Consider the following 17,855-nt stretch of genomic DNA (forward strand, 5'->3'; position numbering starts at 1 on the left):
CTATTCAGGATGCGATAATAAGTTTATCAAACCTCGATTCGACTTCAAATCAAATTGATTAAATACACATGCACAAATGTGCACTATACCAAACAGTGATTGCCATTGTTGTACATAGCTATTTGTTTATTACTTGTCTAAAAGTGCATAGTTACGTGCCGCCTCAAATGGATCAGAAATCAACCCCGGGAATATTATTGGTTGGCCAACACGTATTTTTTAGACTGAAGACAGCAAGCTGACATTCTGCAATGATATTCATGTAACAAGTTGAATTGTGGAAGTCTGGTAGTCGTTTTCTTTACGTGAACATGTCCCGGGTATTGATAGTGGGCGCCGGGGTAACTGGTAGTTTATGCGCCTGTCTTTTGAGGAGAGAAATGCAAAGCAAAGTACAAATAGTCGTGTGGGACAAGTCAAGGGGCACGGGTAAGTTTAGACGATTTAAAGGGTGCCATTGAATATTTCAGCAGAACTTCTGAGGATTGTGTTAGATTTGGCATATTTACACAATACAAGTAGGCTTTAGGCTTTATGAACAACAATGTGGATTGCCAGGAATCCCAATAGGCCTGTGTAAAAATATTTTGTTAACGCCAAGCTGAATATATTTAGCTTTGCATTGCTAACAGTCAATTTAATTTAAATTTACACGTATTATAGATGTGATGAAGACAATGGCGATGTCAGTTTGTTCCTCAACTTTATTCTTCCATTTAGGGGGAAGGATGTCGACCAGTAGAAATCCAGACGGCACATCTAGTTTAGCAGATCTGGGAGCACAGTATATCAGTGCTACACAGTACTACGCTCAAGCACATCACAGGTAGGTGTCTGTGTCTGTCTTTGGTGTTTCCACTCTTCCATTAATATTTTCTTCATGGATTTACATTGTTTTGGCTGTCACTTAGTTTTGTGCTTATCTGGTACAATGGGTCTTAAAGTCTAGATTGAACCCTAGGTCGAAAGGTTCAGGGTTCCCAATCAACACCTGCTCCTTTGACATTGATCTCAATTTACTGTAAATCGCTTCTAAATCACTACTAAATCGATGAAATAGTCATCAAATAACTAAATTAGTTTAGCATCGGTTGTCATGCTTTGGTTTGGGTGGGAGTTTAGGCTTAAACATTGGCATTTCCCCCGCTTAGCATCTATGCAGAGCTTCTAGCTCATGGAATACTGAAACCTCTGGAAGCTACCGTAGAAGGCCTTCGGGACGTGGATGGCACCAAGAACTATGTCACTCCAGCGGGCATGTCCTCCATCGCCAAGCACTTCCTCAAAGAGTCAGGTGATCAATCAATCAATCTGACCGGCTGGCGGACCATTCGACTGACATGGTCCGTCACACAATGATGTTTTTTTTTGCCCGTCCATATTTCAATCTATTTTTCCTTATTCACTTATGAACATTTAAATGTTGTCCTTCCTTTTTTTTTTCAATACATCTCCATCTTCTCCTCAAAGATTTTACTTCCTCAAATACTTCTCACACTCTCTCCTATCTATCTATCTATCTATCTATCTATCTATCTATCTATCTATCTATCTATCTATCTATCTATCTATCTATCTATCTATCTATCTATCTATCTATCTATCTATCTACAGTATCTATATCCTTTCTTGCTGTGTATTTATATCTCTTCCTATTATCTCATCCTTTCTCTGTCTTCTCTCCCTCTCTCCATTCCTCCTAACGAGAAGGAGCCCAGTTGCACTTCGACCATCATGTGACCAGTCTCTTCCGAAGAGGTGCATCATGGGAGGTGCATAGGAAGGGTGGCGAGCCGGAGAAGTTTGACGCCGTGGTCTTAACGATGCCTGTGCCTCAGATACTCCAGCTGCAGGGTGACCTGTCAGATCGTAAGTCACAAGAACACACAGACACTAATCCACACGACCACCCCGAACCACTATCCCAATAAGCCAATTACTGAAGTAGTCTGACGTACATTTTCCGTCCAAGTGAGCAGTTTCTGTAGCCATCACCTTGGCTGCAGTAGTTCAGGAGGTAGAGCGAGTTTACTTTTAAACAGAAGGTTGCTAGGTCAATCCCTGGCGCCTCCCAGCTGTGTGTCGAGGTGTCTCTGAGCAAGACACCTAACTCTAACTGCTCCCGAATGTCTCCTCACATGGTTGACACGTCAACCATGTTGACACCGTCCGTGTGTGTGAATGTTTGTATGTAAGTCACTTTGGACAAAAGCGTCTTTTAAATGTTAATGTAAATGTAAAAATCACCTAATGCCGCATTTCCACTGCACATGTAGCTCGACTCGACTCGACACGACTCGACACGATTGCAGCACGGGTCGTTTTCCACCGCAAATAGTACCTCCTGGATGTGGGCGGGGTCGGCTGCGCGAAAGGGCCGTGACGTATTTTTGTACGCGACGCAAACAACACCTACGCAACCCACACATGACATGGACAGAACCCACATAACAACAATGGAGGACATCGATGTGATGGTATTCGTGCTGCTCGGTCTGGTGCTTTTTGTCAAGAAGTTGAAGAAGTGGAATATGTTGGCTGCGGCGCTGCTATGGCTGTTACCAGCATGGTTGCCATGTCGCTCTCGTGACTTCGTCACACTCTCTGGCCAATCAGTGGCCGACCGTCTGCCGACGTCACCTTTTAGCATCGGCTCAGCTCGCTTGGAACCTAGAGCGAGGCGGTACTAAAAAAAGCAGCCACTTCAGGTACCAGATACCATGTTTTCGCGGTGGGAACGCCAAAAATGCGAGCTGAGTCGAGTCGAGTCGAGTCGTGTCGAGCTGGTACCATGCAGTGGAAAAGCGGCATTACTGGCCTAGGGCATTGAAGAAAGTAAGTTCTCTTCCACCAGGGCATGAAAACATGTATTTTCCCCCTCCGTGGTGGGACTGTGTTTTGGGTTTAGTATACTAGTCTGTGTCACCACTAGGCCTAAAAAAAAAAAAAGTTTGGTTCCTGTTGGTTGTCAGTTGAGGTCATGGGTAGGTAGGGAATTTATTTTATTTTTTTATTTTATTTTTTCCAGCGGCAGCGAATGATAGGTAGAGAGGACCTTGACAGCATCATACACTGAGAGGACATTGACAGCATCATACACTGCATGATGGACTACCTGAACCTTTGCGTGGACATTGTTGTTCCTGTGAAAACTGAGCGCTGCTTTGCTCACAACAACCCCTGTGTAGGCAGCAATGTCAAGGACCTCCTCAACAATAATAATAAGAAGAAGGCCTTCCAAGACAGGAACATCAAGAGGGGGGTCAGGGACGTTAGAGGGCCGCCACGGGCCGCTAGCAGTGGACTGGCAGTGCAACAGAAGGTAATATGGAGAGAGGGAACGAGTTAAACCTCTTCTATATCCAGCTTGACTGCCCTTACCTGTACCAGCTTCAACACCTACTGTCTGTCCAGCCGTCACCCCCTCCCCTCCCCATATATCTGCTCAGGCACTCTCCCCAGGCCGTCCCCTTTCGCTTATCAGCACATCAGGTCATGACAGTGGCCCATCTGCAGCCCCCCTACCACCCGCCCGCCACCCCACCATCACCACAGGTGATCAGAGGAGAGCTGAGCAGACTTTGCTCAGAGAAAGCAGCCGACCCAGACAAGGTGCGCCCAAGACTATTAGAAGCCTGTGGCACTGAGCTTGGGGACCCCCCTCAGCACATTGTTATCCTGAGCCTGCTGCTGGCGAGGGTCCCCACACGGTGGAAGACATCTAGCCTCAGCCCTGTGCCTTAGGCGGGATACACACCAAATCCGGCGTGGCGGAGTTTAGCGCAGACTGCTGCTGCAAAGTGGGAGTGTCACTTCATGGCCCGTATGTGACGTCATGTGATACGATCAAATGCAATTCCCCCCATTCAAATTAATGGCCGTACTGGGTTTTTCATCGCGATGCCTGATTTGGTCTGAATCTGCCCTCAGTGGGGGCTCCCCGTTGTGCCCCAAGGCTTCAGGCCGGCAGCATTAACATCACATATAATGAAGACCCTGGAGTGGCTGCTCCTCGACCCTCTAAGGCCCGAGAGAAGACCCCCACTGGACTACTAACAGGAGAGGATGACCCTCTACCTCCTCCAGCACCTCAGACCCCAGAGAAGACCCCCACTGGACTACTAACAGGAGAGGATGACCCTCTACCTCCTCCAGCTCCTCAGACCCCAGAGATGACTCGCAATGTACCCACGCAATACCTCCCTGGCAGACCTCAGGATGTCAGGGAGTCTAGGGGCCGGCTGGCTGACTTGTGTGTTGTATGGTGCCTGTCAAACCAACTGCAGTCGGTGGACTACTATGGGATGGTGGTGGACTGTCTTAGGTCCAGGCCACTCCCGCAGCCATTCCCAAATGAGGGGGTTGATGAAGAGAGGGGGTCAGAGGACCACTGGGTACCTTAGGCTGCAGCTGGTTGACACACTGGGCTGATCGGAGAACATGGAGATTCTCTACACAGGAAAAGGCTAAGCCGGCTCTATTTTCTGAGGAGGCCGGACCCTTTTAACATCTGCAGGAAACTCCTGCGGATGTTGGCCGGTCCGTGGTCGCCAGTGTTCTTTCCTATGCGGCGGTGTGCTGGGGAGGGAGGGAGGGAGGATGGCGTTCAGGAGGGGGACGCGATGCCGCTGGTCAAGCTGGGGAGGTTGGCCGGCCTGCCCTGTGGTCGGCACGGAGCCGGACTCTCTGGTGACGGTGGCAGAGAGAGAAACCCTGTGCAAACTGCTGTCTGTCATGCTGTCTATCACGGACAACCACCGTCACCCACCCACACCTTCAGGCAGCAGAGGGGGACGTTCGCTGACAGGTTACCGACACAGAGCTGCTCAACCGACGGACTCGGGAGATCCTTTGTCCCCGGAGCCATCCGCACAGTGTATTATTTATTTATCTACTGCACTACCAAGTCCCATATGCACAGGACCTTGAAATTTGACTATCCTTTTCGTATCTTGCGTTTATGTTATGTTTTTTTATTGCGTGTATTGCTTTTTATTGTGTTCCATACTGGCTGGCTATATTTCCTTCAGGATTAATCCGGTATCAATACACTATCTATCTGTCTAATTCTGCTAAACACATGATATTGTGGACTAATACCTATAATTCTGGTGTATATATAAATGTATACACATTCATCATTTATTTGTGATGTCAAAGATGCATATCATGGAGCATGTCACTATATCTAAAATGGGGATGCATCCTATATATGAGTCTGTAAAGTTGTCTTCTAAGAGGAGGTGAACGTAAAGGAACCATGTTGTTTCTATGTCTGCATGAGCTCCTAAAGGCATACTGACACCAACATGTGTTCTCATCCCTGATCATTATGGTTTAGGACGACATTCTAGCCCTCACTGTTACCATGGCTACGGAACATCACACTGCCTTTAACCCTATACCAAGTATGAGAGGCAAACACCAGACTAAGATGCACACATGCACAGACAAATGCAGACGCACACAAAGCATATTTTAGTGTGTGTGTGTGTGTGTGTGTGTGTGTGTGTGTGTGTGTGTGTGTGTGTGTGTGTGTGTGTGTGTGTGTGTGTGTGTGTGTGTGTGTGTGTGTGTGTGTGTGTGTGTGTGTGTGTGTGTGTGTGTGTCTCCTACAAGTGGATTATGTCACTGCAAAGTACGCCTTTGTCTGAAGTCGCAGTAACCATATTCAACCTGTTGGGGGCAATAGTGGCCGTTATCCGCGCCTGGCTGCAGTGAAGAAATACAATCCTTTCTTTGCTTCTCTGGATTTCCTAAACGCATTAAGTCTCTGTATGACTTATCTGTCTGTCTGGCCAATAAATTAATTCAGACTGGCTTCTTTTTATCAGAAATGTAAGCAGCTTACACGAAAAGAAAGAATACACCACAAGTATTCATACGTTCGCAGCTGCCAAAAGTGTTCCTAAAATGATTAATCACCTGAATATAAACAAATACAGGCACACTGAGGAAAAAGCTTAGTTTTAGGACGTGTTTGGATATCGACTTAGTAAAGGGGCTCCTCTATGCTGCCTCTTTTCCTGGCAGCGTTGCAAACACGCAGGGGAAATAATTCCATCCGTGTTGCAACATTTTCCCTGAAAGCTTCTGCTGCGCCGGCCACAGACAAGATAAGATCGCAAGATAGCTTCACTTATTTCACGTCTGAACCTCCAACCCCAACCTCGCCCTGATAGGTTAATCGTTAACCTTGATTAGCATTGTGCCACCCTGCCCTTGTTAGCGTAAACTTCCTTTTCACATCTGACATGGATTTACGATGAACAAAAAAGTTCTTGGAAGCCATTTTTTGTGGATTCTTTCTTCCCTTTTTTTCTTTAGCGAGAGCTTTTGGATGACCTAATTCAAAACCCATTTCTGAGAATAACCGTGTGTGTGCGTGTGTGTGACTGTGCACGCGCGTGTATGTGCGCGTGCACGTGTCGCTGCATGAAACGGAGCTTGTGTCAGCCCCTTCGGTGTGTGTTTAAGATGATGTCACCCTGGGCTAATCTGATTGGCTCACAGGGACAGCGCCCATTTCCTCCCGGCAGAGAAACACACACACACACACACACACACACACACACACACACACACACACACACACACACACACACACACATTCTAATAATAACATTCTCTGTGTAAATGATTCCTCAGACAGGATGGGGCACAGTTTCATCCCAAGGGGCAATGGTGTGTGTGTGTGTGTGTGTGTGTGTGTGTGTGTGTGTGTGTGTGTGTGTGTGTGTGTGAGTGTGCATGTGCATGTGCCTTTGGTTTCCATGGCTTACCTTCGCTATAAAGTGTGAGATCCTGCAGTGAAGCTCCCTATAGATGCAGTCCACAGCCAAACTGCACAGCTAGTGCTTCCATATGGTCAAAGCTAACCAGGAAGCATTATAATGTAAAGCCAAATAATATGGCCTAATAATATATACAGTATACTGATAACATATATAATATATTTTATGTATAGAACAGTATTTGATTTTCTACGTTCACTTGGACATGAGATGCCCTCATATATGTGGATCGCTGCTCTCTACATAAAGACGTTTTCAAATGAAGGTTAATTATATTTTCTGTGTCACAGCGACAACCGGGCGTCTCCTTGGATTTCGAGAACACTGTCAAAGTGACACCATGTCTCAATGCCCCATTTATTCAATCTGGATGTTCTTCAACGTGGATTGACCTCAACTCAACAGGTGGTTCACAACTGCTCTGTGAGGCACACACACTGAGCAGAGAATCCCAGTTTGGAAGCTACGACGTGTAGGGTACAGCTGGGCAGTAGGTCAGGATCTATGGCTGATGGCTGCTGCGATACCGATCCACGGGGCAGAGATGAATTAAACCAGGCACGTCAACGATCACCATCGTCTTTTAGTGTGTCCCCGATGTGTGTGGGCTGAAACCTTTTCAACAGCAAAGTGGGACTCTGGGCCCAAAATAACAGTCTGACGTCATCGCTGGGGCGCACAGCTTGTGGTTGCTAGCACAAACCGGCGCACATGTACGCACACACATGCACACGCACACACATAAACACAGGAGGGTCTGTGGCAGGGTCTTTGGTGTTGGATATATTTCTCATGGTCTGTTTGCCTTCACGACAGCGAGAGAACGATGGCCGACCTTCACGTGTGTCCGTGTCCAGCAGTGGCCCACAGTATTCACAACATCATATTCATGTCGAGGCTGGGGCCAGGGAGGAGCTGGGGGGGGGCAAGGTGGATGGGTGGAGGATGAAGCAATGGACGGATGAATGGATTCGTTGACGAATACATTGATCGATTTGATGGTTGAATGATGGATCGAAGGCTTGCTGGATGAATGAATAGTTGATGGATGGATGAAAGGACGGGAGGGGTGGATGAATGGACTGAGAATCGATCAGAGGACGGTTGAGTACGTCGATGGATGGAGGAACAGCTTAACCGACGACCAGACGGCTTAACCCCCCCTCTCTCGCCCTTCCTCTCCGGTGGGGCTCCAGTGCTCGCTGCGGACCAGAGGGAGCAGCTGGAGGCGGTGAGCTACTCGTCGCGCTATGCCCTGGCTCTGTTCTTCCCGCCGGCCGCCACCGTCCCCGTCCCCTGGGCCGCCTGGTACGTCCCCGGGAACCCCTGCATCCGCTACGTCGCCGTGGACGACCGTAAACGTGGCCAGGGTGAGTGCAGCCCTGACCTCTGTCTGTCTGTCTGTCTGTCTGTCTCTTCCTCTGTCTGTCTGTCTGTCTGTCTGTCTGTCTGTCTGTCTGTCTGTCTGTCTGTCTGTCTGTCTGTCTGTCTGTCTGTCTGTCTAACAGCTGCCCCTCCACCACCCCCCACCTCTCTACAGTAACCATGTTTTTGTACCAGTGTCCTCCACCACCAGGTCTTTCAGGACAAAGTCCTGTGTACGTGACTGTACTTTGATGTTTTGTATGTGCCCAAATACCTCCGTGTTAGTATGTGGGTGTACAATACAAACTCATGCTTCTCTCATGTTTGTATTGTATACCGATCATTTCTGTGTGTGTGTGTCTAGAGTCTCCAGACTGCGGGTCATCTCTGGTGGTCCACACCAGCGTTCCGTTCGGCCTGCAGCACCTAGAACTGGACAAGGAGGAGGTCCAGCCAATCATCTTGGAGGAGCTCCACAAGCTAGTTCCTGGTCTGCCTCAGCCAACCAGCACCAAGTGTCAGAAGTGGAGGTACTCCCAGGTGAGTCAGGTGGAGCTCGTACAAGATGACGACAGCATAGTGAGATGATAGATAGATATATATCTTATGGTTTACACTTTGGTTGTTAACATATATGTCAAATAATAAATTATTTGTCTCCTGATTTGGAGAATGTGGGAAAAAGCCAGAATTGCAGTTATGTAGATTCATCACTCCATAAATTCTACTTTAAACCCGTGCTAAGCACAAGAAGAAGTATAAAGTCTTTAATATGTCATTCAATGGGAAGCACGATTCAAGACAAATTTAGAATTGAAATCTTAAATGAATACATCAACTGTTGTTTATTTCCATATTACAACTTCTAAGATATGATCTGTTCATGCCAGTGGAGCACGATTGTCTAAGAGTCCCCTGGGGTAAGAGGGGGCCAATAGGGGGGCAGTTAGACCTGTCACCTCAATGCCCTTTCCCAATGCCAGGGTCTCTCGAGCAAGGGTTTCAACCGACCACCGCGATAAGCACCTCTAATGTAATCCTTTCGGTGTGTTTGTACTATTTGTGTGTGTGTGTGTGTGTGTTTGTGTGTGTATGTGTGTGTCTGTGTTTACGTACATGTGTGTGCCATGTTTCTAAGCCTTTGTAAACATGCACATGCGATAGGTAGAGTGCAGTCTGTGTGTCACCAAGTGCTAAACCTGCATAATGTCTGTAGACGGAAAGGAGTTGTTGTGTATTAAGAGGAGAGGAAAAATGACAACAATTTGTTTCCTTTTCAAGTGTATTTCCTGTTTATCCATTCCATGTCCACAACATACCTCAGTACTGGGGACTCCATCCTTGGAATCACTTAGTACTCGAACTCATGATGAATTTCCTCCCCAATATGGAGCCGTTCGTTCACATTGCAGGCGGACGTGGTCCAAATTAGATTTGTACTTTTTATTCATGGAACGCAGATTTGATAGATTTGAAAAGCACACATAGAATTCAATGTGGTGTCTTTCAATCTGATTGGGGTAAACTTTAAAAAAAAATTGGTCCTTGAGCTGAAACAAATCTGAACCAGACACAGTGTTAGTAGTCAAATCGTAGCTGAGCGGAAAGGATCAGAATTGGACATAAAGGATGTTAATATGAATGTTGCATTATGGTTCAAGGCTAGCTGGCTGCTTACTCTTTTCCCACAAAGCAATACAAACTGATGTCCCTCTCTCCCTTACATTTAGTCTGCTGCTTGTTATATTGCTGCCATGTTGTGATCTTTATTATTGAAATCGTTGTAGTCAACAAAGATCTGACCAAGAGGGCAGTTATTAATTTCTATCCACAAATATTTACAGTGTTCATATTCATTAGTGGTGCATACTTTTGTTCATACTAAAATAGTTTTGACTAGTCATAAATAAATATGGGTACTTAATCAATCTCTGTCCCTCTGGACGTCTCTCTCCCTGCCTCTCTCTGTCCATTCCTCGCTGTTTAGCTCTCTCTCTCCCGCTCAGTTTAAGCACACCCACATAGTTTGGCACATCACATGTACACACACACAAATACACACAAATACAGCATTTGCACAAGCATACAAATACCCAAACACATGATTGCGCACATGCAAATACACAAAGATGCACAAAAAAACGCATACACTCTCATTGTAGATACACACGCACGTACACACCGTTACACATGGTCCTGGCCTGTGGCCACAGCCTCCTACACAGATGTTCCGTCACCCCTGACCCGTGTGTGTGTGTGTGTGTGTGTGTGTGTGTGTGTGTGTGTGTGTGTGTGTGTGTGTGTGTGTGTGTGTGTGTGTGTGTGTGTGTGTGTGTGTGTGTGTGTGTGGTTTACTGACTCATTGGTTAATCTTGTACTTTTTAAATCCAGCCTATAGAGACTCTGCACAGACACTGTTCCCCATTTCCCATGTCAACAGGAGAATACAGACTCAATATTTACCACATCCCCATCACTCTCAACATTACCATATCTCTGTGACCAGTACAAAGGAGCATCTATGGTCAGGCAGAAAGGGTGGCCATCTTCCTGCGTTGCTGCAGTCATGAAGGAAAATTAAGTTCTTGAGAAAGAAAATCCAAAATTTGAGAGAGAGGAGAGGGGGAGGCACAAAGTGCAACAATAGTGAGTTTAATAAGATGGTATTCTTCAGATCTACATCAAGTCATTTGTGGACCATGTCTTTTCAAAGTTAAAGGCAACAGCCGTCTATAGCATACAGACTCCAGCCCCAGCTCACCTTCACCCCTCTTATTCTCTGTATTCGACTGTCCCCTACCTGCTCTTACAACACCATGAGTGCAGCATATATTTAATGACGGGTGGCACCCGGGCCAAACAAAGTAAAACCCTGACCCTGGTAGCATGAACGCCACGCTCCATTTGAGCTTCACAGGACCCCCTTCACATGTTTATTATACTCTGTTGAATATCAATACATTCAAAACGACAGCAGGGATGGACAGCAGTACTGTTCTGAGATTTAGGCCCAATCCCATTTCTACCTCTTACCCCTTCCCCCTTCAAAACAAGGGGGGGGGGGGGTAAGGGTAAGGGGTAAGGGGTAGAAATGGGATTGGGCCTTACAATTCATGGTAAGCCTGCTTGGCTGAAAATGCAGGAAATACACGCACACACATAAACCGACAGCCGCGGCCTACTATCTTTGTGAACTATAGATGAGTGATATAGCCGTGGATGTGTATGCATGGATGCACGCCAACAATTCCAACGTCTGAGCGTCTGTCCGTCCCCGCCCCCCCTCCCCCAGGTCCTCATGGCGGTCCCAGGATGCCCGGGTCACATGACCCTCCTGGCCGAGCCCCTGCTGGTGTGCGGCGGAGATGGCTTCACCCACTCCAACCTGGACGGCTGCGTGGAGTCCGCCCTCAGGGTGCTGGGCGCGCTGAAGGAGGCCTCCGTCCAATGGGAAGCTCCCCGCTAAACATTGGGTCCCGCCCCCCCCCACCTCCCCTACCTCGTAAACACCCTCTGTGGAGGGATGTGCAAATAATTAACAGTGCAATCGTCCTTTTTGAGATTTTTGTTGAATATTGTTGAATTTGACATTAAAAGAGATGGACATCTGGATATCTATTAATAAAAAATGGTTGAATAATATTGTCAAATGTGTTTATGTCATAAAACTGTTGACCGCACCCAGTGTGTGTTAACGAATCAAAAATGTATCCACTGGGACAAATATATCACATGACAGGAAGTTGGCTCTGAAGTATTATTTTTTTATTTGATCACAAATGGTAGTCACTTTGTTTTGAAGAACTTTGAACATCTAAGGCCTTAGCTTGTAGTCTTCTTAAAAGTCTTCCGATGTTTATGGCTTGTGGTCCATGTTGGATGACCATAATGATCACAGGTCATTGCCCTGATGGGTGGACCCTAAACCTCTAATGTGGCACTAGCTCCAAGGGGTCCTAACCTGTACTGCTGAAGGCCCGGTACACCATTGACCCCATGCAGACATGACTGGAGTCAATAGGGGGCCCTTAGCAGACTCTGGCTCTCTATGGACAATGCATACCAACTGGTGTTCAGGTGAAAACCTCCACCAACACAACTCGTCGTGCTGCTTTAGGTCCTGCCTCGATGCAAGGTTAAGATTTTTTTGGAGGCGCACGTCAGACCCTTGCATTGGACGCAAGGAGGTAATGGGTCCGTGAACCCCCTTGCGTTGCATCAACGGGGAACCATAACTAAGCCTTTAGGCCCCTCCTGCTTGGGTTGCAGGTGACCTCCCGTTGGATGATGTCATTGTTGGTGGTGTTGGGGGCGGGGGGTGTTCATTTCAGACTGCTGGTGCTCCATGACAATGGCCTTACGAGTGACCATGGCTGTCAGAACGGGCAACGTCTGAACGTATCAAACATGGTTGGTTTTTTTTTGTGTTCAAATGTGCAAATGCAAAGGATTGACACGACGAGAAGTGAGAAAGAAAAACTCCCGGCAGCGCTTGGCTGAAATCGGTTATGAAGCCACAGCATGAAAGGAGATGGATACTGAGAGGGGGAGGAAAGAGAGAGAGGGAGAGAGGGAGAGAGAGAGAGAGAGAGGGAGAGGGAGAGCAGGGGGAGAGAGAGGTGGGTTTTTATGCTCCTATGGGATGCATAATTTATAGGAGGCTCAGAGCGAGCGCGAGAGAGAGAACGAGATGGTGGGAGAGTGAGACAGCCAGAGATAGAGAGAGGTGGGAGAGTGTGTGTCTGTACGATGGAGAGAGAGAGAGAGAGAGAGAGAGAGAGAGAGAGAGAGAGAGAGAGAGAGAGAGAGAGAGAGAGAGAGAGAGAGAGAGAGAGAGAGAGAGAGAGAGAGAGAGAGAGAGAGAGAATATAGGGATAGAGAGAGGATTAGAACAAGTGGGTGAGAGAGTTGGTGATGGTGAGGGGGGGGGGGGTTTGAGCCAGAGAGCTTAGCAGTCTTCTGCTGGTAGGTTCACATTACCTCACTCCCATCCTTTCACTCCCGCTCTATCTCTTCCCTCTACCCATTCTCTCTCTCCCTGTTTCCCTGCCTCTCTCGCTCGCTTCCGCTCCATCCTTTGATCTTTTTATAGCCGCTCATAAGAGAGAATTGGTTATGATTTGGTTACCACAAGGGGCTGTGTGTGCATGCGCCTGTGTGTGTGTGTGTGTGTGTGTGTGTGTGTGTGTGTGTGTGTGTGTGTGTGTGTGCATGCGTGCACCTGTGTGTGCGTGTGATTGGTCTTTGTGTCCACATTGTCCATCTAAGCATTAAAACATACGACAATTCCGAAGACAATGCATCACAAATGTTATCGATGTGTGTGTGTGTGTGTGTGTGTGTGTGTGTGTTTGTGTGTGTGCGTGTTTGGGTGGGGGTGTGGTTGGGGGGCGTGCATATTAGTGTTAAGATTAGATTTTGATATGCATGTATATTTTAATGTGTACGGACAAATATGGAAAGCCCCAGATTATTGTGTGTGTGTGTGTGTGTGTGTGTGTGTGTGTGTGTGTGTGTGTGTGTGTGTGTGTGTGTGTGTGTGTGTGTGTGTGTGTGTGTGTGTGTGTGTGTGTGTGTGTGTGTGCGCGCACATGTGTGTGCGTGGTAAGATGCCGAGGCCTCCTGGTGTGTGTGTGTGTGTGTGACCTAATTCCGTGCTGCCTGGTCCCCTGTGTTGGAGCGCGCTCAGTAGCGATGCTGCAGTGCATTATGGAGCCCGAGCTGATTATCATTTCTGCCAAGTCACTGGCAGATGGAACCAGGGGCCAGGGAGCTGGTGGCCCCTGCCTACACACACATACAGAGCCAGGGACGCACGCACACACACACTCAAATTTATATGCATTATATATACGTACAGTAGTCACACACACATACACACACACATGCACAAACACACATTCATACACACACTAACACACACATACACATATATATGGATATATATATATGTATATTTAACCATACATACACATTATCAAATACACACAGAATAGATACACACACAACATATACTACCCCCCTCTCCCCACAGATGCAGACTCACACACACAGACACACACACCCACACAAACATGAAGATTAAAACAAACAATGCATATAGAGACATACTTTATCGAAACTATCAAATACACGCACAATTATATACTCATATCAGACTTAAGCAGGCCGTAAGGCCTTAAATAAAAACATACCATTGTCACTTTTGTATGAGCTGATGCTATCATTGAAAAACAAATTTGCCCATCCAAACATGTGTACTCTTGTTACTGGCATGATGATTATTTTATTCTGATTATCATTATCGATATATTGTGTACTCTGAGAGAGAGAGAGAGAGAGAGCAAGAGAGAGAGAGAGAGAGAGAGAGAGAGAGAGAGAGAGAGAGAGAGAGAGAGAGAGAGAGAGAGAGAGAGAGAGAGAGAGAGAGAGAGAGAGAGAGAGACTAGGAATGTGTGGGAAAGTGGGTTAAAACCCTTAAGGCAGAGTGAATATGAACACACACACATGCAAACGCACACAGAGAGTCAAACACACACACGCACGCATCACATCCACCAACACACTCACACACACTACCTTGGACATATTTCCTTTTGCTTTTATATATCTCCCAGTCCATCTTCTTTATGTCATATCTCTATCCGTCCATTATTCCCACAACCGCTGTTAATGCCATGTTCTGCCTCTCTCCCTCTCTCCCTCTCCCTCTCCCTCTCTCTCTCCCTCTCTCTCTCCCTCCCTCCCTCCCTCACTCTATCTATCATGTTAAGCTGTTTTTTATATTGTTTATTGACATTCCAGATGGTTATTTTTTGGATATATATACAATTTATAGGCAGGGTTTTTTAAATTCTAAATCTGTTTTGTTCTGTGGCTAACTCTATCCCCTGATCCAGATGCTCTCATCATCTTCATCCCTCTCTTTCGCCTTTTTTTTTATTCTAGGGTTTTTAAATCTGCTTCTTGCCTTACAATAAAATGAATGAGATTTTAGTAAAGTAAAGGATATCAGAAGAAAGGAGAATACTGTACTTTCTGCTTCGGCTAGGTAGATATTGGAATCATTATGGTGGGTTTTATACATTTTATTTTAAGTATGTGATTTGCTTGAATAATGCAAATGTTTGTTTGACTATGTGACAGATACGTGTTAAAATGGCTGAACTGACTGAGCGCATTAGATGTTCTGACAACTATGGAAGTTTAAAGGTCAACATTTAAAGTATTGACGACGTACCAAATATAAAAATCTCCCTCTCTCTTTGTCTTCCTTTTTACTATTCTACTAGTCATTCATACCATTCATACATAAACCCCCACCTCTACCTCCGTCTTTCTCCCTCTCTATTTCATGGCTAAAGTAGTGGACAGTTTCAAATCCCTTTGTGTTCAAACAGAGGCTTGACACTGGATCTGATGGCTGGTTGCGTCTCTCTCTCTCTCTCTCTCTCTCTCTCTCTCTCTCTCTCTCTCTCTCTCTCTCTCTCTCTCTCTCTCTCTCTCTCTCTCTCTCTCTCTCTCTCTCTCTCTCTCTCTCTCTCTCTCTCTCTCTCTCTCTCTCTCTCTCTCTCTCTCTCTCTCTCTCTCTCTCTCTCTCTCTCTCTCTCTCGTCATATTTTGATCCTATTTTAAGTACATCTCAGTTTTGGGGAGTCCTGATTACTTACAAACCTTAAAGCTGGCCACATATTCACAAACAAAGAAACTCAAGTTTGAACGAAATCAACGTCTACCATTGATCTTAAGGTCCTCTGCTTTGCTTGCACTAAATGTGGGCTTCAACACCTTAGAAAGCAACCACACTGGCTCCGACTTCTGATTGGCTGAAACGATTTATGACAAAGATCGACACCTATTCACACCAATCAGGTCCCTTGTTGAGGTTGTGCCGAAGCAGCAGAGGGATCTGGTTCCGAGGGTGTCCGGTAGGTCCTATCCCAGCTGGGGGTCCCCAGCAGGGCCCTGGTTACTGTTACCGTGCTTACTGACAGCGACATCCACTAGGCCAATGCTTTTCCAACTGTGGGTCACGGCGCATAGGTTGGTCACAACAAGCTCCCAGGGAGTGCCCGTTTTAGTCCTCAAAAGAATATAAAAGTATGTCCACAAGCTTTGCTCTGTTTAATATGACTAGTAGGTATGGACAGTGAATGTCCCGGCCTCCGACCGGTCAGCAGGTATCACAACTCCAACAATCCTCAACACTTCAACCATCTCCTCGACCAATGGCTGAGCCCCCAACTGCCCCTCACACTGGGTGAAGGGTCATCAAGTGGAACTGAGAGTACATGTGCCCTCGCAAAGGGTATCGCTCACATGTGTGAATGTGCATGCACGAGCACGCACTCACATGTACGCGTACACACACATGCACACATGGAGTTTCATGGGTTTTGTAATAGCTTAGAGCTACAGAGTGAAGTTTGTGTGTGTGTGTGTGTGTGTGTGTGTGTGTGTGTGTGTGTGTGTGTGTGTGTGTGTGTGTGTGTGTGTGTGTGTCGGTGTGTGTCGGTGTGTGTCGGTGTGTCGGTGTGTTAAGGGTCTCAAATGTCATGTCTGCAGGATAAAAAGACGCTATCTGTCTACATAATTTTCAGATTGTTGAGCTAATCAACTGCGCATAAACTTTGTGTGTGTCTGTGTGTGTGTTCAAACACATCTTACAATACAACAATACACCTCTGTTCATGGATGGTATCGTCACGGACAATCGACCAACACATCCGTTCGATTTACGAAGGACTTTGCCTCTTTTGTTGTGCATTTTGGACAAGGCGAGCTCACCTCATGATGTACTCACGGTGGTCGGGTTAGATGATGCATTCACATGTCAACACACCTTTGTCACAGAGATGTCATCGCAGGACCAACGCAGCGGTCCACATGGTCCACGGACCGTTGAGTCCGCTGCCTGTACCCTGGTACCAAGAGAGAGCAGACAAATGGTTTGCATTATGAGTGACACCTGTGTGTGACCGAGCAATGAACCCTCTCTGAAAATGCTTTGTTGACGCCCTCGGTGTACTCAGTGGAGCCCTCGGATGGCTTAAGGGATAATACCGACACAGTGGAATAATCCACTGTGTCTGGAGACGTTTGGGGCGTCCGTGGGGTCGCATGTTGAATTTGAGATGTCAGCCAGGTTGACTGTTACAGAGAAATACAGCACAGTGTCGGCCCCTCAGTCCTTCTGACAGTCTGTCTGTATGTACGACTGTCTCTCCTCACACATCCTGAGGCTAACCCGTCGGCCCTTGGCTTAGGAGAAGACGCCAGACACAATACAATGACCCACTGATTTGGTTTTTCACAAATACACACGTACACACGCAAACACAAACACACAAACAACAACGCACAAGCACACACACACACAACATAAGAGTAGGACCAGTAAGTTATAGGGCAAAGAGCAATGTGTGTGTCCCATGGGCTCTGTGTGTGTGTGAGTGCGTGTGTACATTCCCAGGGTTGTACTGAGAAGCAGGGTTCACTGTGTTTAAAGTTCACAAGGTTCATCCGACATCCCCACCCACACACACACACACACTACCCTTAAGGTCACCAGGGGCGGTGTGTGTGTGTGTGTGTGTGTGTGTGTGTGTGTGTGTGTGTGTGTGTGTGTGTGTGTGTGTGTGTGTGTGTGGTAGCGGGACACAGTAGCTGGCTTGTTGTCCACCCAGGACCTCCATG

General features: G+C 46.8%; 1 protein-coding gene across 1 annotated transcript; it reads left to right on the forward strand.

The window, feature by feature from the left end:
• The first annotated feature begins 20 nt into the window (after positions 1-20).
• Positions 21-11,894, forward strand: rnls (renalase, FAD-dependent amine oxidase). The gene is made up of 7 exons (XM_056576821.1): positions 21-429; positions 721-826; positions 1,152-1,294; positions 1,711-1,869; positions 7,991-8,164; positions 8,524-8,699; positions 11,452-11,894. The coding sequence occupies exons 1-7, from the start codon at positions 312-314 to the stop codon at positions 11,623-11,625; spliced, it is 1,050 nt and encodes a 349-aa protein (XP_056432796.1). The 5' UTR covers positions 21-311; the 3' UTR covers positions 11,626-11,894.
• Positions 11,895-17,855: the final 5,961 nt, after the last annotated feature.

Source organism: Gadus chalcogrammus, chromosome 18 (assembly GCF_026213295.1).
Source record: "Gadus chalcogrammus isolate NIFS_2021 chromosome 18, NIFS_Gcha_1.0, whole genome shotgun sequence".
NCBI classification, from domain to species: domain Eukaryota; kingdom Metazoa; phylum Chordata; class Actinopteri; order Gadiformes; family Gadidae; genus Gadus; species Gadus chalcogrammus.

Excerpts from the sequence above, each read along its gene's own strand:
- rnls (XM_056576821.1), top strand. The coding sequence starts at position 312 with ATGTCCCGGGTATTGATAGTGGGCGCCGGGGTAACTGGTAGTTTATGC. Across the intron at positions 827-1,151 it reads TACGCTCAAGCACATCACAG|CATCTATGCAGAGCTTCTAG; the intron begins GTAGGTGTCTGT and ends TCCCCCGCTTAG. Across the intron at positions 8,700-11,451 it reads AGAAGTGGAGGTACTCCCAG|GTCCTCATGGCGGTCCCAGG; the intron begins GTGAGTCAGGTG and ends CCCCTCCCCCAG.